Source organism: Clarias gariepinus, chromosome 2 (genome assembly GCF_024256425.1).
Source record: "Clarias gariepinus isolate MV-2021 ecotype Netherlands chromosome 2, CGAR_prim_01v2, whole genome shotgun sequence".
Classification (NCBI taxonomy): Eukaryota; Metazoa; Chordata; class Actinopteri; order Siluriformes; family Clariidae; genus Clarias; species Clarias gariepinus.
Window position 1 is genome coordinate 40732619 of NC_071101.1, and position 23025 is coordinate 40755643.

Here is a 23025-nt window from a genome sequence, read left to right on the forward strand (position 1 = left end):
ATGTGCATTGTGCTATTTATTTTTTGGGTTTTCCGAGTATTTAAGGAGTGAAATAAAGCTGCTCACACGGCACTCACTTTCACTTTGCAAAAGGCAGCATTTATTTAGTGAGTATATGTGTGTTGAATTTCTTTGGGATCACATGCGGCAAGTCATTTTCTCAGGCCATCATCAGATTCTCATTCTTAATTTTTAAGATTCTTATTCTCTATATTCTTGTCGAATACAGTCTTTCAGAGCATGCCGCACCATCTTAATGGGATTCATGTCAGGGGATTCTGTGGGAATCTTTTCTTAGAGATGTGTGAAGTTATCAAACTGGTTTTGCTGGTGGCAAATAAGGGGTTTTAAGATGAATCAACAAGACAAAGCAGATGTCTCTGACTAAAATGTATTTCTTTAGCAAAAAATAATAAATAAAAATGTTTAAATTAGACTTTGACATTCTTATTTATGGACAGTTATATTATGCTTTCTTTGAAAAATAAACAAACCAGGCAGATTGTTTTGAACACAGAAATGAGTTTATGAAACTCTTGGGCAGTGGCAGACCTGCCATCTAAATTACCGAGAGTTTTCCCAGTGGGCCACTGACCGAAGTAGGCCAGTCCAGTCATTATGCAAATATATATATATATATTTTTAAAAATGTCGGAAACCATAATATTGTATCTCAGATAAATAAAAACGATCACATGGCACCGCCGTGTCTGTGTGCCCCTGGTCTAAGTTACATATATAGTAAAAGTAAGCGCAGTGGGGACATAAGGAGCTTTATTCCACCCATTATTTCCAGCCGTGGTCAAATAATGATAAAATAATTTAATCCTGGACACAAACAGCAAAAAAGCATGATGATTATTATAAAACGGCCAAAGTGCTTTGTGTGGGTTCATGCGACAAGACACATGCAGATTACGTGAATATAAAAAATATTTACTTGAATTTTTTTTTGCTTGTTTTAGATATGTTGTTTTTCACATATTTACGAATCACAGCATTTGCATAGTTAACACTATCAGATCGCTGTAACGGTTAACCTCTAGAGGGCGCCAAAGCACCTGGGTTTGTTTGTTTTTTGTTATTATTTGTGTTTAAGTTGGACTGCGTGTCCCAGACTGCACCTCGGTCAGGTGACGTGGGAATTCACCTGAACCGAGGTGAGATAATTAAGTTGATTATAAAGAGCCTGACTGGAGCACAGTCAGGCGTCTAGCTTTTGTTGTCCTTTGAGTTCATTTATGTTGATGTTCATCTATGTGCTTTAAGAATAAAAGCCAATTACTAAACCGCCAGCTCGCCGCCTGCACATTATGCCACGCACACACAAACGCCAAAGGAAGATTCGTGACAGAAAGCTAGACCGTCAAAGTGGCATAGCGGAGGTCGCTCCCCCAGACGTTTTTTGGGGGGGCGCTATCACCATCTCGCCCGAGCTGGCGGAATGGCTGGAGGACAGCGAGGAGCAAGGGGAGAGAGAGCTCTTGCAGAGCTGGGAAGGCTGCAAGCTGATCGAACCGGCAGACTGGCTGGAAAACAGCGAAGAGCAGCGAGAGATAAGAGCGCGGCACAGCTGGGAAGGCTGCAGACTCGCCATTCGGCGGACGCCGTTCAAGGGTGAGGCAGCGGGGAGATACACAGTCCCAACCACCATCCATGAGGCACGGGCCGAGGAGGCCTGGCAGGACGGTGACGTGGATTTAACGGAGGAGGACTACATGTTGTTGGCACAGCAAAACAGAGAGCGCATTTCCGACCTGCGGGAGCAGGTGGCGCTACTCCAAAGGCTGCTCGTCCAGGTTCGAGAGAACCGCGATGTAACTCCGGATACTCTCCCTCTCTCTAATCTGGACGACGCGCTCCTCCTCCCGCTCCCGGCTGTAGTCAACGCGGAGGTCGATGCGCCGCAGCTGCCAGACACGTTTACTCCACCGCCGCCATCTCTGCCAGACATGGGAAACGTCGCTCCCGCTCCACAGCCGCCAAGCGTCGTGTGCGGCACTGCCGATCTGCCGCCTCCAAGCTGCATGAACAGCGAGCCAGCGCTTCAGCCGGGCTGCGAGGACGGCCTGCTGCTTCCTATGCCTCCCGGCTTTGAGGACATCGCTGCAGCTCCGCCGCCGCCCAGCTCAGCGAGCGTCGCTCCAGCTCCGCCGCCGCCGCCCAGCTCAGCGAGCGTCGCTCCAGCTCCGCCGCCGACGCCCAGCTCAGCGAGCGTCGCTCCAGCTACGCCGCCGCCGCCCAGCTCAGCGAGCGTCGCTCCAGCTCCGCCGCCGCCGCCCAGCTCAGCGAGCGTCGCTCCAGCTCCTCTGCCTTCCGGCTTTGAGGACGTCGCTCCAGCTCCTCCGCCGCCGGCCAGCTCAGCGAGCGTCGCTCCAGCTCCGCCGCCGCCGGCCAGCTCAGCGAGCGTCGCTCCAGCTCCGCCGCCGCCGCCCAGCTCAGCGAGCGTCGTTCCAGCTCCGCCGCCGCCGGCCAGCTCAGCGAGCGTCGCTCCAGCTCCGCCGCCGCCGCCCAGCTCAGCGAGCGTCGCTCCAGCTCCGCCGCTGCCGAGCGTCGCTCCAGCTCCTCAGCCGCCGCCGAGCGTCGCTCCAGCTCCTCAGCCGCCGCCGAGCGTCGCTCCAGCTCCTCAGCCGCCGCCAAGCGTCGCTCCAGCTTTTAAGCCTTGCCAACCCTGCTCACGAGAGGGGATCGACCGCCTCGGTGTTGGGGTTATTATTTGTGTTTAAGTTGGACTGCGTGTCCCAGACTGCACCTCGGTCAGGTGACGTGGGAATTCACCTGAACCGAGGTGAGATAATTAAGTTGATTATAAAGAGCCTGACTGGAGCACAGTCAGGCGTCTAGCTTTTGTTGTCCTTTGAGTTCATTTATCGCATCTCCGAATTCAATAGCTGCGTAAATAAACCCGAAAATAAGATACCCACATATATTTCCTCTCTACATTGTCTTTAAGCCACATCCGCCTTAAATTATACATGTTTAAAAGCATAAACACCATTATTCTCTACAACGCAACGAATGATTTAGGGATCATCGCAAAATGCTGCACAGCAACAAAAAGCGTAGAACGATATTGATCTTCCCTTCTGTTCAGCGCCTGAATGATCAAAAAGTAACTTTGTTACCACACTGGAAACCAGAAATGTCAGACTAGTACTGCCTGATAAAATATTAATGTTTAACAAAATACAGAAACATCAGCATACACATTGGAATAAATGAAATTACATATATAATACCGAATGTTTCCTTATATATTGTTCCTCTGCAATTAACATGCCGACGTTAAACCGTTACTGTTGCACTATGGTTCCACTTTTTCTCTGATGTTATTTTAATTTACTTGTATTAATGATCCATTTGTTTGCGTGTGATTGTTTAGTTTCGAGTGTCTGATCTTTATTGGGAATAAAGAAAAGCATGAATTAGAATAGGTACTTTCCTATTATTTTCCACTAATTCCATCCCGTTCATTGCGCCCCACCTGTCATATCTGTATTCCCCACTAGTGGGGCGCGCCCCACACTTTGAGAACCACTGGGATAAGGAGAGGTTGAATATTACTGTAAACACAGGTGCTAGCTGGTCTGTACAGGCTCTGAGGACTTGACCTGGGATGCTGTCTGGCCCTGCTACTTTGGATGATAAATGCATTTCGTAGGTTGGCATTCTCCTTCTGTCTTCAGCCATTGGCACCGTTATGATTGTTATCATTGCTAACACTGTTACTGTACTGCTGTTAGCCATAACTTGTCTGCCAGAGATACATTCACATTTTTCTTTCAGATGTTGTTGCTTTATAGTCCATTATTGTCCTTAGTCCCTGCCACAGGTTCTTAGAGTAATTTTTTTGGATATGTGACATTAATGTCGTTGCTTTACCTACTTCACCATCAGATTTTCCAAATAGGGGCAAGATTTAGGTTTGGCACTGTATGTTTGAGATTGGCACTGTCCCATGCCACAATGAATGCAGTGTCCTGGTGTTGTGTCTGCCTGAGGTGGAATTTAAACACCACTGACTATGACCGATGTAAATTCCAGAGGAAGATAAAAAGAACGACATTTATTAGTAGGTAGCTCCAGGTAGAGTGTACAGAAGCATGTGAGAGGTATGTGCTTCTGTACACCAGCTGCTGTTCACTAATAAACACATGCCACCTCATTTTGACTTCCCAAATTAGACTGTTCCGTCCATACCATGAACCGAGAAGAACTAGTCCAGCTGGATGGCGTGGTAGTTGGTTGAGCAACATGTTGTTGAAGCTTGTTTTCCAGTGACTAGACATTGTCTAACAGGATACTAGGCAAAGGTGTGTGGTTTGCATAAGCTCTTAGCCTGTTCCTGATGCTGACTCTTTTTCCCTTTGTTCTCCGTCAGGGTCCATGCTGGCCCTCATTTACCCATCATGGATCTGATTTTAAAATCTTTGAATAAAAATAAAGAATAAGAGTGTCACTGTCATAACGAATGTAAACAATGGTGAAGAAACTGCAGGCTCTAAGTTACGGAAAGTTAACTTAAAAAACAAAAACAACGAAAGAGAGGTCAGAGCGGTCACCTTACGGGTGACCATCTAAGATATGTATAAAATCTTGACCTCACCGGCCCCATCTTGAATCCATGTGTGAACATGTCTCATACTTCCTGAACCATTCTTTTAAATTTTGAGCCTGATGATTCCTGGCATTGTCATTTTAGAATATGTCCATGCATTGTTTATGTGGAAATGCTTTTTCGTTTACTATTAAACATATCCATGAGTTCTATTGTTTTTTGTGTTGTTGGTTTTTTTTACTATTCGACCATGCTCATTAAGAATATTCGACCACGGTCATATAAAAAATATTAGAAAAAGTAGTATCAGCTCAAATATGCACATTCTTGCAGGAAAACAACATCCTTAAAGAGATTCAGTGAGGTTTCAGGCCCCATCATAGTACAGAAACTGCACTAGTTAAGATTGCAAACAACTTGTTTTTAGCTTCAGACCAAGGCTGCATCTCAATACTAGTCTTACTTGATCTTAGTGCTGCATTCGACACTATAGATCATAATATTCTCATAGATCACCTACAAAATCATATAGGTATTCAGGGGTTGGCATTAAAATGGTTTAGATCATATTAGTCTAATCGATACCATTTTGTAAATCTGAATGAAGAACCATCTGGTGTAATGCCAGTAAAATATGGGGTACCACAAGAGTCAGTTGTAGGACCTCTGCTGTTCTCAATATACATGTTTCCCTTGGTTAACATCATTAGAAGACATGGGATTAGTTTCCATTGTTATGCTGATGATACCCAATTATATATCTCAACAAAACCAGTCGAAATACCTAAGTTGTCTAGATTAACTGAGTGTGTCCAGGACATAAAATATTGGATGACCAATAACTTTCTTTTACTAAATTTAGATAAGACGGGGATATTACTTATCGGCCCAAAAACCAGCACAAAACAGCTTTCACAATTCAGCCTGCGTTTAGAAAGATGTACTGTTAATAATAGCTCAACAGTAAAAGACCTGGGCGTAATATTAGACAGTGACTTGTCCTTTGAAAATCACATTTCCAATACCACAAAAACAGCTTTTTTCCATCTTAGAAATATTGCCAAACTTAGAAGTATCTTATCCGTATCTGATGCATAAAAGCTGGTTCATGCATTCATGACCTCCAAACTGGACTATTGTAATGCATTACTAGGTGGTTTTCCTGCATCCTCAATAAACAAGCTTTAGTTAGTCCAAAATGCAGCCGCCAGGATTCTCACTAGATCCAGAAAATATGATCACATAACCCCAATATTATCATCCCTGCACTGGCTACCTGTTCAGTTTAGAATTAATTACAAAACAGTATTACTTACATACAAGGCATTAAATGGTTTAGCTCCCACATACCTAACCAGTCTTCTGATACGCCACACTCCACCACGTTCCTTAAGATCACAAAACGCCAGACTTCTGGTAGTTCCCAGAATTTTAAAATCTACAAAAGGGGGTAGAGCATTTTCATATTTAGCTCCAAAGCTTTGGAATAGCCTTCCAGACAGTGTTCGGGGCTCAGACACGGTTTCCCAATTCAAAAGTAGACTCAAGACGCATCTCTTTAATCTGGCATATGCGTAACTCATCCCATAACTTCATACTGTACACCTATCCTGAATGGCAACTACGCTAATTCTCTTCATCTGTTCTGTATTTTTCTACCCATCCCGAGGCATCAGGAGATTGTTCCAGCTTCAGTAGACAAAGGCCAACCCTGTGAGGTTTCTGAGGCATCCAGAGAAGGACCAACTCCAGCTGGATTCAGCTTTATGATGTTTGGAGCTACGCATTCTGCTTCTGTGCTTCCAGTGATCCAGACCCCATCTGCCCTCTGCACCTACTGACTCCCTGTGCTGAACTGGACTTTATGTTAATTTAAATAACTTCTGTTATATTGAACTCTTACCTGCTACACACATGATGTTATTTCTATCTGTTATTACCCAAATGAGGATGGGTTCCTTAATTGAGTCTGGTTCCTCTCAAGGTTTCTTCCTATTGTCATCTCATTTCCTTGCCACTGTTGCCGTCACCCTTGGCTTGCTCATCAGAGACATTTCATTCATCATTCATTAATCTCATTATTATCTAGACACAGTTTTTCTCACACATACACACTTTCAAATATTTTATTTTCTAAAAAAGTCTTGCATTCTTGTGAAGCTGCTTTGAGACAATGACTATTGTTAAAAGCGCTATATAAATAAAATTGTATTGAATTGAAAAGAACGGTTTTCCAAACACATTTCTGCCTTGAAGATGATGGTGCACCTCTACCCTTCTAGGTTTTAATAGTGTGTTTTTATGTTCTTAATGCAATTTTAGTAGTTTAACAATCTCCTTAGTTTCTTTCTTTACTTGATGCAAGACAATACTTTGACCCTCCTGAAACAGAGTAATATCTTTGCCACAACCACAGGATGTTTTCTGACATGGTTGTTAAGGAAATCAGAAACTACATACTGCGTCGTTAGGGTTAAATTACTTGTTGCCAGCTAAAATATATTAATCACTGCAGTAATTTTGCAGGGGAAGGCTGTTACCTAATTTATTAAATTCTGGTGTACCCATGTTGAAAATACAACCTCAGATGACCAGCAACATGTATCTATTATTATGCATGTAAAACATAACAGAAAAGGTAATTTCCTGTAACTTGTATGTCATATGTACCTTGTGGTCATTGGTGTAATATAAACTTGTTAAGTGATCTATAGAGTGATAAAAGTATTGTAGCGTTTTTACGCCGGAAAGAATGCTGGAGAGACGGGTGAGCTTATTTGCTGCCCAATGCAATGGCTGGGAGTACTTTATTAGGCACACAGCAGGTATGGCATGAGCAGCACCTTCACTCAGGAGCCTACATCCAATTCAGCGTCAGCCTGAACTGGAGCACATTTCACACGTCACACCCGCACACAAACAACAGGGCCGAAGCCACTAACCCAAACACCCTTCCCCATCATGGTGAACACACCGACATCCCCGCAAGGCATGCTGGTCGTCAGCCGCCGCCCCGCCCACGCCACACTGCCCCCACCCGAGCTGTGACCGTCCCTGGTCACCATGACGAACTTTGTTTCGGAGGAATGGAGGCGGTCGGCGCTGGCGGTGGGAACGCCGGCGTCCTTTGGCAGGTGAGGGATGAACGCGAACATAGTCCTGAGGCGGTCCGGCCTCCACAGAGTTCGATGTTTCCCCGGCGTGCGGCTGGTAAGGCGCAAGACGGTCCCGGTGGAGCAAAACTCGTGCCTGCCCTGCCAACCGCACCCGGTAGATGACATCGGAGAGCCGAGCTATTACCGTACAGGGGCCCACCCAGTGAGACACACGCCCGGCCGAGAGCCCCCTCCTCCTCCTTGCGGAGGAACACACCCACACCTGCTCGCCAGCAGCAAAATCTCGCCCCTGGCTGTGAGTGTCCACGCCCATTCGCCCCATAGGTGCCCCCACCCGAAAGTCTTGCAGCAGTGCCCGCGAGCGCTGGGTGGGGCCCTTCTGCCTGGCGATGAGCGGTTCACAGTTCAGCTGTAAGACCGGCGGAGCGACTGCAAGTAACGCTCTGGGTGATGCAGTAACACGGCTGCACGCTGGCCCGGATGGCTGATCACCACCGGAGGGCCTGGAGGACTGCACGGGGGGAACATCCTGCGTCGAGGGTTCTACGTCGACACGGCGCTCCACTCGCTTTGCTGCCCGGCCGGCGAGGTAAAGCGCCGGTGTGAGCGCGCAGATTTCCCGCTCGGCCTGCTACCGGAAGTTCCGCCCCCCGGGTGTGTGCTGCTAACCTGTCCGGCTGTGGTTTGGGTCCGAGCAACCTGGCTACCCCGAAGTTACCACGTAGAGTTCCGCTGGACAAGTTCAGCACCACACCCCATCTACCCAAAATGTCCAACCCCAAAACACAGTCCTCCTCGACATTTCCCACAACGAACCCGTGGGAATAAGTCCGTCCACCCACCTGGACTTGCGCTGTGCGACACGCCCTTACCTTCACGTAGCCCCCAGCAATGGTGCAGATGTTGAAGGCAGGATCAGGCCGTCCGCAAACACTCTTGCTTTGCCCCAGTAATCCAGAGCGCAGCAGCGAAACAGTGGAGCCGGTGTCCACGAGCGCCCGCAGTAAGACGCCATCCAGCACACAGTCGATGTAAAGCCCAGTGCGGCTTACCACACGTCCTCCCGGCGCTAGTCGAGCGGCTGCTGGTGTACGCTGTCCCGTGCCTCGGCCTCGCCGCGAAACGTCGGAGAGTTGCTCGTTGCCTAGCCGCGACGGGTAGCCCTGTCCCCGGCTAGGTTCACGAACGGAGCGCCACTGAGCTGCGGGCGGTCGCTCGGCTCTTCCGTCGTGATGTACCGCCGATATGGGCTCAGCGCGCTCGGCCTCGCTTTGATTTTCAGAAGGTCCTCCGTTGTGCGCTCGAACCCGTTATTCTCCATCCCACTTCTGACACCAATGTAGCGTTTTTACGCCGGAAAGAATGCTGGAGAGACGGGTGAGCTTATTTGCTGCCCAATGCAATGGCTGGGAGTACTTTATTAGGCACACAGCAGGTATGGCATGAGCAGCACCTTCACTCAGGAGCCTACATCCAATTCAGCGTCAGCCTGAACTGGAGCACATTTCACACGTCACACCCCCACACAAACAACAGGGCCGAAGCCACTAACCCAAACACCCTTCCCCATCATGGTAAACACACCGACATCTCCGCAAGGCATGCTGGTCGTCAGCCGCCGCCCTGCCCACGCCACAATATGTTCTAAAAAGAGAAATGACGTGGTGGTTGTTGAGGCTTCCTGTAAATATATAGAAAAAGGAGACACTCAGGCAGTGTGCGTGCATGGGTGCGTGAGTGAGATAGTAATGTAATCATCCCAAAATGTGTGTTGCACTTTTTAGAACTGGTGTGTGTGCAGAAGATTCAGTAATGATGACATGCTTGTATCTTGTGTCTGTCGTGTTTCATGTGGCTGCAGGTGAGTGAAGTTATTTTCTATTTTCTATTACAGAAAGGAGAGAGAATATTAGCCAGTTCTTAGTTCACCTCAGCCCTGTTTCAGAACAACCAAACCAAACACTGTCGAATGTTTATAATTTGGAGTTTAATAAAAAACAACTTTACTTACTACAGTGTTATAATATTAATAGGACCAACAGAGATGAATGGAAATATTTGATTATGGCTTTATATTTTATAAATGTAATTTTACTAAAATGCTACATTTCAAGACCAGCGTGTAGTTCTAGTTAAACTGTCCAACGACAGCAGTAATCTTTTTTTATGCAAGATAAACATACACGTCATGCCTTGTGTTATAATGTTCTTATAGAGCTGTTCTGCTTTAATTATGTGGATTTTTTCTTCCTGATTAACTTCAGTCTAAAATGTATTAATGAAGAGAGGTGGTCTAATGAAAAAGGAGGATTCTACACTTAGAATTACATCTCTCACAGTCTCTAATTGAATGTACAGTCCTATGTAAATGTTAGTGCCCCCTTAGTTAATTTTATGTTTTGGTAGCAGGCCTTAGTATTAGACAAATACAACCTCAGATTGCCAACAACATGTATCTATTATAATGCACGTAAAACAAAATATAAAAGGTAATTTCCTGTAACCTGGATGTCATATGATCATTGTGGTCATCGCTGTAAATAGATGAGTGTTCATTTTCACACCTTTTCTGATATCCTTCTGTCAGTGACTACCATTTTTTTAAACAGATAGTTATATGCATTTAACAATCTTTTCTTTATATCACACAGTTATCACATCTGTGGTCCATGTGGCATGAACTGTGTATCACTGTTGGTTGTTTCAACAAAAAAAAAGACTGAATAATAAGTGAAGGCCAGCTCTGACTCAAGTTGAGTTGAAAGTTCTCTTAAATTAAAGCCTGAAGGCCAACATGTTGTGAGAAACAGTGACAGAGCATATTCGTCAAACAGGGTCAAAGCAGATTACCAAGGCAGTACAGACAAGAGTTGGATCCAAACTCACAGAAAATCCCTAGATGCTAGAGGACACTCAGTTTCCTAGCAGCTAAACCCAAGTCAGGCCTTGATCTCCATACACAGCCGCTTTTATTCTGTTCGTTGAACTCTGCACACATTTTTTTCTGTCGTGTCTGCTTCTTTAGCTGGCTTCTCAAGCCTGCGCTGCACGGTCGGCATCTCATAACACTATCTCAACCATTTTGTCTGAGCTCAGCTATACAGTAAAAGAGATGTGGATCATGTGTTCTCGGCAAGATGGTAATATAGACGTTTTATTAGTTCATCTGTGCTTCCTGTCTTGCCTTTGAAACTCTGGCCTGCTCTGTTTGTGTCTCTACATTACTGGAGCTACCTGTTGGTTTACACAGAGCACATAAACCACCCTCTCTGACTTTGGTTTAGCTTCTAGCAAACTGAGTGTCCTCTAGCCTTTTCTGGGATTTTCAGTGAGTTTAGATCCAACTCTTGTCTGTACTGCCTTGTAATCTGCTCATAATTTGATGAATGTGCTCTGAGCCTGTTTCTTACTACATGTTGGCCTTCAGTCTTTCGATTAAAGGAACTTTGTTAAACTCAACTTGCCTTTTGCTCAGTGGCGGCTGGTGCAAAAAAAAATTTTTTGGCCGGGGGCGCAAACAAAACTAAAATTAAACTTTTAATAATTGCCTGTAAATAGCCATAAGAAGTGCTGGAAAAGCACCGACTGTAAGCTCGGCCGCGATCACTTGACTGCTGCTTAAAAGCAAGATTAGATCGATCTGGTCCAAGCTCTTTAACTTTTTTCTTTGTTCGTCCGATCGCCTTGCGAAGGGGTACTTTAGCATATAAATGACAGAATTTTCTCTCATATTTAGCTGGCTTTCACGTCAATCACTATTCAATACATTAACTAACATTCTGCTGACCTTTAATAAGACTCGTTAAGAAGGGTCCAATCACATTATCCCAAATATTTGAAAACAATATTGATTTGCTAAGAAGATAAGTTGGACCGTTCTAGGCGCACAATGCTTTGCCCCAAGCATTGTGAGCTCAGCCTTAAATCACATTTAAAAATGCTTTTTAAAAATGTATGTTCCTACATAGACATTAGTTTGTCTGTTGCCCCGCGTACATAAACACAAATAAAAAAAAATTGTACAAAGAAATACAGCAGAATATTGTGACTAAATGATGTTATTTTATTATTAAAATAAATAATTATTATGTTAAATAATTACATGTTAAAGTAGTATTCTTCTCTGCCTAACTTTAAGGGGCGGCGCCCCAGCGCCTCTTATTGACCGGCCACCACTGCTATTGTTGTATCAAAAAAATACTACAGTGATTATGTAATGTGGTAATTTCCATATCCAAGTACTTTAAACAACAAACATGAAAAATCTAAACCAGAACTATTGACATTTACTGTTAAATAAGTTAAAAAGTTAAAATTAGTTAAACAAAAATTTAATGTTGGTGCTAGCTGTTAAATGTTTCATGTTTAGACAGAATTAAGGTCACTTTCTAATAATTAAATTTTTCAAAGAATAACCTGTTATATGTCTCTGTTTTTATTTATTTATTGGTTTTTTTTTAATGTTACATTTTAATACATCAGACTTTATGTAACGATGCGGCTCGTGCGAAAGGCAGAGCCGCGCTTAAACTGTTCAGAACGGGCAGATCCGCAGGCTGCTACCATGCGGGGTTCTGAACAGGCAAAGACGCGGCCATTTATGCACACGGCTACCAGGCAACGCCGCCGTCAGGCAATTAGCCTGGCAGCACGTCTATATAAAGGTCCTGATACCGTCGCACTTCGTGCGAATATTAGGTAGCACCGGTAAGGTATTAGGGCCAAGACCAAGAAAAGAAAAGAAAAGATAAGCGCGCAGAAAGAGACAGAGACAAAGCCCCAGCCTCTGCCTCCTTAAGACGCCGGCAAGAGAGAGAAAGAGAGAGCGTCACGCAGCTGTGTAGCGTGCGCTCCCGGGTTGAGTATAAAGTTTGCACAAAAAACACAACCCCTCTCTCTTCCCTTAAATCCTCGGTAAGGGCAAACGCCCCGAGAGGATATAGTTTTTGTTTTGTTTTCAGAGCCCCGTCCGTTCTTACGTAGACGGCGGAGCTCTGTTTATTTTGTGTTACTAGTTTTCATTTGTTTCATTTTAAGTTCTCTTAATTAATAATCCCACGCTATCTCCAAACGGGAAGGTCTTTCCGTGCGTATCACAAGCACTCTTACAGCCTCCTATTTCACCGATTCCCTCTAAAGCCCTGCGTCAGGGCTCTTAAAACCCTTATAACATCTCGTGGTGCGGCTCTCCATACCCCACCACGTAACACTTTAAGTATAGAAATAACTGGAAAAATAGACTTTCAGAATAGAACAATAGAATAACTAAAAAAAAGTCTTACATTTGTGTAAATGTTTCATAGGATTTGTTTCATTTACATTTACATTTACATTTAGGCATTTGGCAGACGCTCTTATCCAGAGCGACTTACAAAAAGTGCTTTAATGTTTACAACATTGGATACATACTTACACTGGGTTAACTAGGTTAATAACTAAGTACCATTAGTCCAACACATCTGAGTTTTTTTTTTTTTTTGGGGGGGGGGGGGGGGTTAGTCCAAATACTGGAGAAACAGATGCGTCTTTTCAGGAAGTTTGTTGTACTAAATAATATTTATGCCCTATAATCAGGGCCTCTTAATTCACTATTTATTATCGGTTGCTGTTGTTGTTTTAGTGTTACTGTGTGTGCTTTACAATGTCAGGCACCCTTCAAATTATGCACCCTTCCCCACTCCGCCCGTACCCCCCCCCCCAACCCTCCCCTTATTGATGTCTCAGCTGTCAGAAACATTTACAAGACACTGATAATAAAAATATATATGTTTTCGGGTTATGCTAGTGTTACACATGATAAAATCTAAAGGCTAACTGTGTTAACATTAACAAAGGAACTTTGCCAGTACCTTGGTCTGCAAATGTTTTGCAAGTAGAGCAAAAATTTAAACACACTTTAACTCGATAAACAAGCGAGGTCTTGAAATACGAGCAGTATTGTGGGTGATCATCTCCCATGTTCGGTGCATGTGCGTCACTCGTATAGTCAACATCCCTGTGCACCCCCCCTTCCTTCTCTTTGATCTTAATCACTACAGCCACGATTCTTTTCAAAGGTAAAGTGCAGGTTAATTTCTTATATTTTTACTTTACATTTTGTATTGATTATTTTCATATCAATATTTTTGGGCTGTGGAATGGCTTGTCTGAGGTTTCATTATTTCTTACAAGTATTATTATGTACAAGCACACACTTCTGAAACAAATTATGCTCGCAATTCAAGGTTCCACTGTACTTTGCTTAAATTCAAAGCAAATAAAAAATGCCTACATTTAATTTAAATAAAAAAATTTTATACTGTGACTATGAATTAGTTTAATGTTTCACTTGAATTTATTTGCTACCACAGATTTGTGGCTCATTTAATACAAAATGTATTTTCTATGATTAATTAATAATAATTTGTAAAGTGCCAGTAAAACACATTTTAAGATTTTATTGTTTGACCTGTATAATAAGTATTTTCTCATATTCTTAAAAAAAAATTAAAAATGTACTTCACACATTCAGTTTTTAAATGTTTGTTTGTTCCTGTAGGCTGCACTCTCTCTGGTGATGAACTGATAAAAATCACACGACGCAGAGGTGATTCAGTGCTGTTACCCTGCTCCTGTTCTGACCTGAACAGAGCCTCAGACCTTCTCAAACATCAGGAAACCACCTGGTGGACCTCCAGAACAGAACGTTGGACAGAAGTGTTAAATGATGAGCACTACCATGGCAGACTTCAGATGTTTAATAACACTTCTCCTGCTAATCTGTCTCTGTTCATATCTGACCTGAGAGTAGAGGATCAGGGAGAATACAGGTGCAGCACTGAGAAGGAAGACAGAGACATCAGGCTTTATGTGGATGGTAAAGTATTTAAATACACAACACAGGGTTTTGTCAATGTGAATGAATACTTGAGCCTTTGTGAGGGCCTTTGCAGTCTAAATAAATAAGGGGATGTAGAAAACCAAGCTTTCACCCAAATGATAGTTCCAATAATTCGAAAAGTGTACATTTAACTTAAAGAAAGCAATATGTACATTTCAAATCAAATTAACTACTCAAAAGAATCAAAGTTAAATTTAAACTAATAAACTTATAAGAACTTAACTGAATCCAACAGACCCCAGCAGGAAGAACTTAAACCATGCTATACAACTACCCTCAACCCTCTAGACAAGACAATGGGGACACATTTATAGGGATGGACTAGTCCATTTTTAAACACATAGGGGAACCACAAGATCACAACAAACTAAACAACTAATGTAACAAACATGGGGCAGTTAAATAACTAATAAATTAAATCGAACAATTTTGAAAAAAGAAAGAAACAAAACCATATATATATATAATATATATAAAAACTTAAACTTAAAGAAAAATAACATTAACTTAAAATATGCAGTACAACATAAACTAGGATGTGTGCACTCCACCCAGATATGATCCACAATATACATAAATATCTGTCACGATTCGGGTGTATCGGGCTGTTGGGACGCCGTGGGCTTACAAAGGGCAGGCATAGATGCAGAGGGTTCTTTTTAAAATAAAGAGTTTTTATTGACAAAAACTAATCACATGAAACTAAACAAGCAAAACACTGGCTCTGGACAACATCACACTGAGGTATTTAGAAAACATACACAGACTCAATAACTCGAACACACTTGGAGATTCCATAAAACAAATCACATGGGGCTACGAGAAACCCTTAACACTTCACATTAGCCTAGAGGGGGGACAGAGACTCTCACAATCAGGCTCTAATACCTGGGACATACACACTCGCTCTGTGTTGTGACACAGGCTCTAGTACACACAGGCTCTAATACCTGGGACATACACACTCGCTCTAGGCTAGACATTTTACCCTCATAGGGCTGTGAAAGGCTTAAAAACACATCTTGTATACACGTAACCCAGGCCCTTGCTGGTGGAATAAAACCTCGTCTGCTACTACGAGCGCCACACAACACAATCCACGCCCCTATGAGCGGCACACACAGACCCACGCTCCTATGAGCGGCAATCAGACACACACACACACACAACACACGCAGACACGCTCCTATGCGCGGCACACACAACACCCGCAGACACACGCTCCTATGAGCGGCACACACACACACACACACACAACACCCGCAGACACACGCTCCTATGAGCGGCACACACACACACACACACACAACCCGCAGACACACGCTCCTATGAGCGGCACACACACACACACACAACACGCAGACACACGCTCCTATGAGCGGCACACACAACGCACGCTCCTATGAGCGGCAATCAGACACACACAACACACGCAGACACACGCTCCTATGAGCGGTACACACAACACACACAAACACATCATGCACATCCTACCTACCTCTAAAAGCCATACACACACATCCACACACACGGACTCGTAGAGCAGACCCAGGCTTTAGAGCTTAGATTAAACACATGGAAAACTTCCAAAGAAACAGGGGAAAGACACGAAATACATACAGACGAAATAACTAGGACTGACTGAAAACAAAAGGACACTAGTCACATAATTAACACTCACAAACGACAGCAAACCCAAAAATACACTTAATCACATTTAACATAAACATGCCCTCAGAGCCAGTTCAACCCAAAAACTGAATTCAAACAAAATAAAGCAAAAGCCCACTAGACATTATTAATGCTCGACCCAGTTTCCCAGAACTAACAGCTTTTTATAATGTCCCTAATGAGCCACCTCGGTTCAGGTGAACTTCGTCAACACCTGACCGAGGTGCCTTCTGGGAAACTGGGTCTTCTAACAAAACTACACACAAAAAACAAACATAGCCACAGTGCCCTCTAGGGCAATATCTAAATGAAATGAATTGAGTTGGTGTCTTATTGTTTAATATAAATAAATACCACAGCAATTAACTAAACAAAATACTAAACAAAATACTAAACAATAAATAAGCAGTGAAGCCGGGCCATCAAAGCCTTCATATAACACACTTCATGAGTCACATTTGTTATATAAAAAAAAAAAAAAAAAACCGTGTAATCAGTTTATCATAACTCAAGGGGAAATATTGTGATTTACAAGCAGGGAATAATGATAATAATCACAGTACATCTGTTATTAACTGTAAATGTTATGTTTACAGGCTGTGAGCTGGTGAAGAAGACAGAGGTAGAGCGTGTGACTGTGTTCACAGGAGAGTCTGTAGTTCTGCCCTGCGTCTGCACTGACATACAGGACAAACCACAGGGTCTAAAATGGAAGTTTATTAGAAACAGTCACTATCAGGAAATTTACCCAAAACAGACTGGACATCACAGAAACAGAGTCAAACTGGTCAGTAACAACTCTCCAGGAAACCTCTCTCTACTCATATCAGATCTGACTGAAGAGGACCAGGGAGTCTACAGATGTTTTGTACAGGCTGATAGAAAAGATTTAAGACTATCTGTTAAAGGTACACTTATTCATTATTAACTGTGAGTATGTTTTACTCTGAGGTCATGTGCCATATTATTAACAGTAATAAAAATAATATTCAGTTTTAATATGTGTTGTCTTTTTGTAGGAAGAAGAGTAACTTCAATACACTCAAACAAAACAGACAGAAAACCTCCATCAGAACAGCCTCAGGGTAAAACAACACACTCCACACCTGCATCATCCTCAACAACACTGGAACAAGGTAAAGAGCAAATTTCATTACAACTCTCATAACCCAAGATTTACATTTATGAATGCTTCAGAAGTCGGTCTCATGTTGTTTTGTCAGGGCTTATGTCAAGTTCATTTCTGATTCATGGAATTTACCTTATATGGTAATGTGATATGACTCATTAAATTTAGTCTCATTTACTGTTTAGACCAGTTGGCAAGTTTGAGTCATAATATAAAAATGTCCCCTTTGTCCATTTCTTCACACTTTTACTCTTATTTGGCAAAATATTGGCAACATCATTACCAACATGTCATACAGCCAGAGCAGAAGCAGACTGAGCTATGTACTGAGCTGTTTAAAGATCTATAATAAGTCATAACATAACCTTAATAGAAATCTATAACAGTACTTAAGCTCTTCCCTCTGCATTACATTAACATATGGAAATATAGTCTTTACATTAATGTACATTTATTAAAATCATTCTTTATAAATATTTACTGTATTTAGGTTCATTTCAGTTGTCTTGAAAGGCTTATGTAGGAGTAATTTGGAAATCCCCCATTAATAAAAGATATTATATACTGTTAAAGGTAAATTTTTATTGCTGTATGTGAGCATTATTGATTTAAATGTCAGTGGGGGAAAAAGACTAGTTTTAAATTAGTTTTAAGTTTTGTCTTTCTGTAGGAAGAAAAGAAATGTCTCGGGTTACTTTGCTGTAACCCTGTTTCCTGAAAAGGCGGAAACGAGATGCTGCGTGAAAACGCTATGGGAACATCTTGTCATGTTGCCGGCTCTGAAGCATTTGTGTATCAAACACGCCAAATTTTTGGCTTATATAACCTTGGTCGGGTGACGTCATCTGAAAAGACGCACCTGCAGGTTATAAATAGGAGTGAACCAGAAACATTCCTCAGATCGATTTGTCTGAATGGACGCCTGGTCACGTAGGCAGTGCGGCATTGGGACGCAGCGTCTCGTTCCCGCCTATTTTAGGGAACAGGGTTACAGCAAAGTAACCTGAGACGTTCCCTTCCAAAGGCTACACTCTATGCTGGGAACAAGAGTGCCAACGCCGCCGCACTGCAAGTGTCCGGACTCCAAGGTTGTGTAGCATGTGCACACAAGGCCGAGAAGGTCTCGGAACTATGTCTGGGTAGCTGACTCAAGGACCCGTGAGCCCGGAGTAGCATGAACATCCATACTATAAATGTAACAAATGTGTGCAGAGAGGACAACCCTCCGCGTCACACACTTGCTGCAGGGGAATATCTCTTTCTAGTGCAATAGATGAGGTGATCCCCCTGGTTGAATGAGCCCTGATTCCTAGAGCCCTGATTCCTATGAGGCGCCTCATAGGAGAGGGTAATAGCCCAGTGTAGTGGCGGCTGCCCCCCGGTTGCGGCCCCAGAACATGTAAAAGCTGCTCTGACTTACGCCACTAGCTGATGCGGTGGACGGAAATCTGAAGAGCATGTACTGGACACAGTAAGTGAAGTCTGTCCTGCTCAGAAGCTGTAAAGGCAGTGGACAGAAGGCTTCAAAAACAATACTATAAATGTAACAAATGTGTGCAGAGAGGACCAACCCTCCGCGTCACACACTTGCTGCAGGGGAATACCTCTTGCTGGTGCAATAAATGAGGCGATCCCCCTGGTTGAATAAGCCCTGATTCCAAGAGGCGAAGTGAGCCCACGCGCCACATCGGAGAGGGCAATAGCATCTCTCACGCAGCTTGCAGCCCCAAAAGATGTAAAAGCTGCTCTGACTTACGCCACTGGCTGATGCAATGGACATAAATCTAAAGAGCTCGTACTGGAAACAGTAAGTGAAGTCTCTCCTGCTCCGAAGCTGTAAAGGCGGAGGACAGAAGGCTTCAAAAACAATAGGGTAGATAGTTCAGTGAGGAGGCAAAATGGCCTAGTCTAGGCAGAATGGGGAGACTGACAGATCTCCAATCTTCTTAGAGAGGTAACGGCCATTTAGAAAAACCATCTTGAGGGTCAGAAACCTGAGGCGCTGACTCTAGTGGTTCAACAAGGGGGCACAAGCCCGAGGACAATTTTTCCTGCAGAAATTCCAGCACTGAAACAATTCGGCAGTGGACTGGGTCTACCTGCTTCGTCATGCACCAACTTTCAAATACATTCCATTTGAGGGCATAAGCTCTTCTAGGGGAGCACTAGCACTTAGAATAGTCTTAATTACGCTGGCTGGAAGACCAGCTTGACTTAGTTGGTCCCATTCAGGGACCGCCAAGGTGTCCAGACCCAGGGGCTGGAAGAGTCAGAAAGTAGTAAAGGGGACATTTGCTGATCTTGCGAGGCAAAGAGGTCCACCTCTGCTACATGAAATTTTCCCAGAATGTAAATCGGTCGTTAGCATCTGCGACGACAAGACGAACTTAGAGTTGGACCCAGAGTCAGAAACCGGGGTCTGAACCAAATAGGAAGGGTAAGCCCTTATTGGAGATTAGACCTAGAGTGAAATCCCCTGGTTCTTAGCCACAACTGAAATGCTCTCATGTGCAGAAGGCCCAAAGGTGTCACGGTGGATACAGCTGCCATGAGAACTGAGATCTCTGAAAGTGATGTTCACTTTCTGGTCTAGCTTGATTCCCTTGAGGGTGTTAAGAATGGATTCAACACGAGCGGGAGACAGCTGTGCCCGCCTACGCTCGAATCCCATGTGACACCCAAATATGTTGTCCTCTGAACAGGAAAGAGCCCGTTTTCATGACTTTGGATCTCAATCCTAAGAAACAAAGATGAGCTAGGACGACATGCTGATGTCGACGTGCTAGCTACTAAGACTGGGCCAGCCAGTCATGTAATTCAAATATGGATGCTCTGGAGTTGTAAGAGCCAGAACTACATTCATGTATTTTGAGTATGTGCGGGTGAGAGAGGTAGACCAAATGGAAGGACCCGATACTGGTAAGCTTCGCCCCCGAAAGCGAACCTCAGGAACCTGCTGTGTTGTGGCAATATTTCTATTGATTTATTTTTAGATAGTGGTAAAGCCCGCAAAATCTAAAAATTTGACGCAGCCCTCCGTTCCTCTTGGGAACCAAGAAATACCGACTGTAGTAGCCTGACTCTCTGTCTGGTAGGGGAACATGTTACATGGCCCCATTTCCCAGCAACTTCTGTCAGCAGATGCGCACTTTCTGGTTTCATGAAAGTGGAGACCACGCGGAGGGTGACGTGAGAACTGAATCCTGTAGTTTTTCCCTACAGTGCTTAGTACCCAAGGAGATATACTTGGCCGTAGCTTCCATGCTGGTATGGGGGATGTTAGATATTCGGCATCCTAAAACATGGCAGGAAAAAATCAAAGAACTAACATTTTATTGGAGACTGGTGTTGCCCGAAACACCAGTGGTGGCGGAGCAAGAACACTGATCTCCTGGGGGTGCCAGGGAGAACACTTCATTCTTTGTGAAGAAGACAATATGCCAATCTGACCTCTTTTGAGGCAGATTGCGCGACGCACCCCAATCTTACGAGGGGGTGCCTGGCTCAAAAACACACTCACGCCTCGCAAGAGTCGACAGTCCCGACTCTTGAACACGGCGGGTAGGTAATTTCCCGACGGCTTGTTATATAACTTCGCCTCATGAACCTAGTGGCGACCAAGTTAACGACATCGCCAAGTAGGCCGGAAGGCGAGATAGGGGGAATCAAGGAGGAATGCACGATCCTTCTCCTTGATGCCCCTAAGATTTACCACAAGTCTCAAGGAAGGCAAGGCGCATGCGTAGCACTTAATCGAATCAGTAAAGTGTAGAGATCGCCCTCAGATATGGATTATACACACGGAGGGACATCTAGTTTAAAACTCATTATCAGTGAGTTAAATACTTATTTTGCTGGTTAGACACAGACACGCACACACAACTAGGTGAAGACAAAGAATCTGAGAAATGTTTCCGGTTCACCCCTATTTATAACCTGCAGGTGCGTCTTATCAGATGACGTCACCCGACCGAGGTTATATAAGTCAAAAATTTGGCGTACACACATGCTTCACAACTGGCAACATGACAAGATGTTTCCATACCGTTTTCACGCAGCATCGAGTGTAGCCTTTGAAAGGGAACACACAGACAGAACACCTCCATCAGAACAGCCTGAGAGTAAAGCACCACACTCTCCCCCTGCAAAGAGCTCTCTGATTTCTCTGTCTGAGATTAAAAAGCAACAAAAGCTACAAAAATGTTTTTGAGTTCAAAGGAAGCTAATTTGCGATTATGTTTGCGATCTTTTTCTTCTTGGAAATGTTGCCTTGGCCACAATTATGTGGTCCTTCTCACATGGTCATAGTGTCTGTGAGAACGTAATTGCTAAATATGCTAGATATCTATGCAATTTAATTTTCAATCATACTTGTCAGAGGCTGTTCTATAATGCTGAAAATAGATATTGTGTAGGACTGCTGACGTGAACCAACCTTGCACGGCATGGATTACATGTGATCTTGTGCACTAGGTATCACAAGGTGTAGGATGCTTTGTTTTAGGCTTGATTTTTAATCATGCTTCATTTTTGAGCTTTGATTTTTTGTGTGTGTGTGTGTGTGTGTGTGTGTGTGTGATCATCCTCAGCAACACTGGAACAAGATACACACCCTTTTTTTTATTACACAGTTTTTGGCATTTCAGGTGTTTTATTGTTCGTGATACTCGCTGTAGTGGCATTAATTTGTTGGAGATGCAGAGGTACACACATACACACACACACACACACACACACACACACACAAATAACAATAAAGTTTTTTTCAATATATAAAATTTAATTCTGTAGTCTCCAATAGATGTGTGACTTCTGAACAAATCATGTTCCATCTGACTTCATAACATATGAAGTACAACATTCTAAACTTTTTTCAAAGATTATGAGAAAAATTCTATTTTTTATTAGGAGGAAGATGTGGAGAGAAAATGATTACTGAAGGACATCAGGACTGTAAGATAAAGCAGAAGGCAAGACCCTCCCCTTCTCAGATATATAATTATAAGTTGTGTCTTTAGGCTCAACAATAAAAGGGCCAAATATTCGTATGTGTGTTATGTTTATAATATTCATGTTGTGTCTTTTCACAGACTGTACCTGATGCTGTTTATGTTAATGTGATGCACGTTAACACTGCCAGAGCAGCACGGTTCCAAATCAGCGGTGGAGAGGAAAATGAATATGTCAGCATCATAAACTATTAAAATATAGTAACAATAAAAACTGTATATAGAATAATGCTGAACACATACAGTATATTAAATGTTGCACATAGGATTCACAATATCGGCTTTGATTATTTTTCTGATTGTTCTTACCCAAATTAGCAAATTTAATGATATTTATGTGCTGAAGGATAACCTTGAAAATAATATTTTAAGTGTATTTGTTCTTTTTTATTTGGGGTTTGTACAATTTTTTTATTGCATTATTATTATTATTATTATTATTATTACATTTTCTATTATTATTTTTTATTACAAGCATTTTAATTGCTTCTATCATCATCCTGATTGTATAAGACAAATGCAATAGAAGTTCTTGTGTGTGACTTTAGTGTGAAAATCTGCCTGGACTGAACATGTAGTTCAAGATAAGGTGTGTGTGATAGCATGCTTGTTGAGTGCATAGTATTACACTGTAAATGAAATTTTTACTGCTTAAAGCTTGC

The 23025-nt window shown here is 43.1% G+C and overlaps 1 protein-coding gene across 1 annotated transcript; it reads left to right on the plus strand.

Moving 5' to 3' along the window:
- Window positions 1-9436: 9436 nt before the first annotated feature.
- Window positions 9437-22558, plus strand: LOC128541032 (junctional adhesion molecule-like). The gene is made up of 9 exons (XM_053511115.1): window positions 9437-9535; window positions 14213-14530; window positions 16822-17133; window positions 17245-17372; window positions 21225-21240; window positions 21890-21907; window positions 22001-22057; window positions 22263-22324; window positions 22439-22558. The coding sequence occupies exons 1-9, from the start codon at window positions 9439-9441 to the stop codon at window positions 22556-22558; spliced, it is 1128 nt and encodes a 375-aa protein (XP_053367090.1). The 5' UTR covers window positions 9437-9438.
- The last annotated feature ends 467 nt before the right edge of the window (window positions 22559-23025 follow it).

Excerpts from the sequence above, each read along its gene's own strand:
- LOC128541032 (XM_053511115.1), top strand. The coding sequence starts at position 9,439 with ATGTGTGTTGCACTTTTTAGAACTGGTGTGTGTGCAGAAGATTCAGTA. Across the intron at positions 14,531-16,821 it reads CATCAGGCTTTATGTGGATG|GCTGTGAGCTGGTGAAGAAG; the intron begins GTAAAGTATTTA and ends TTATGTTTACAG. Across the intron at positions 22,325-22,438 it reads ACTGTAAGATAAAGCAGAAG|TCACAGACTGTACCTGATGC; the intron begins GCAAGACCCTCC and ends TGTTGTGTCTTT.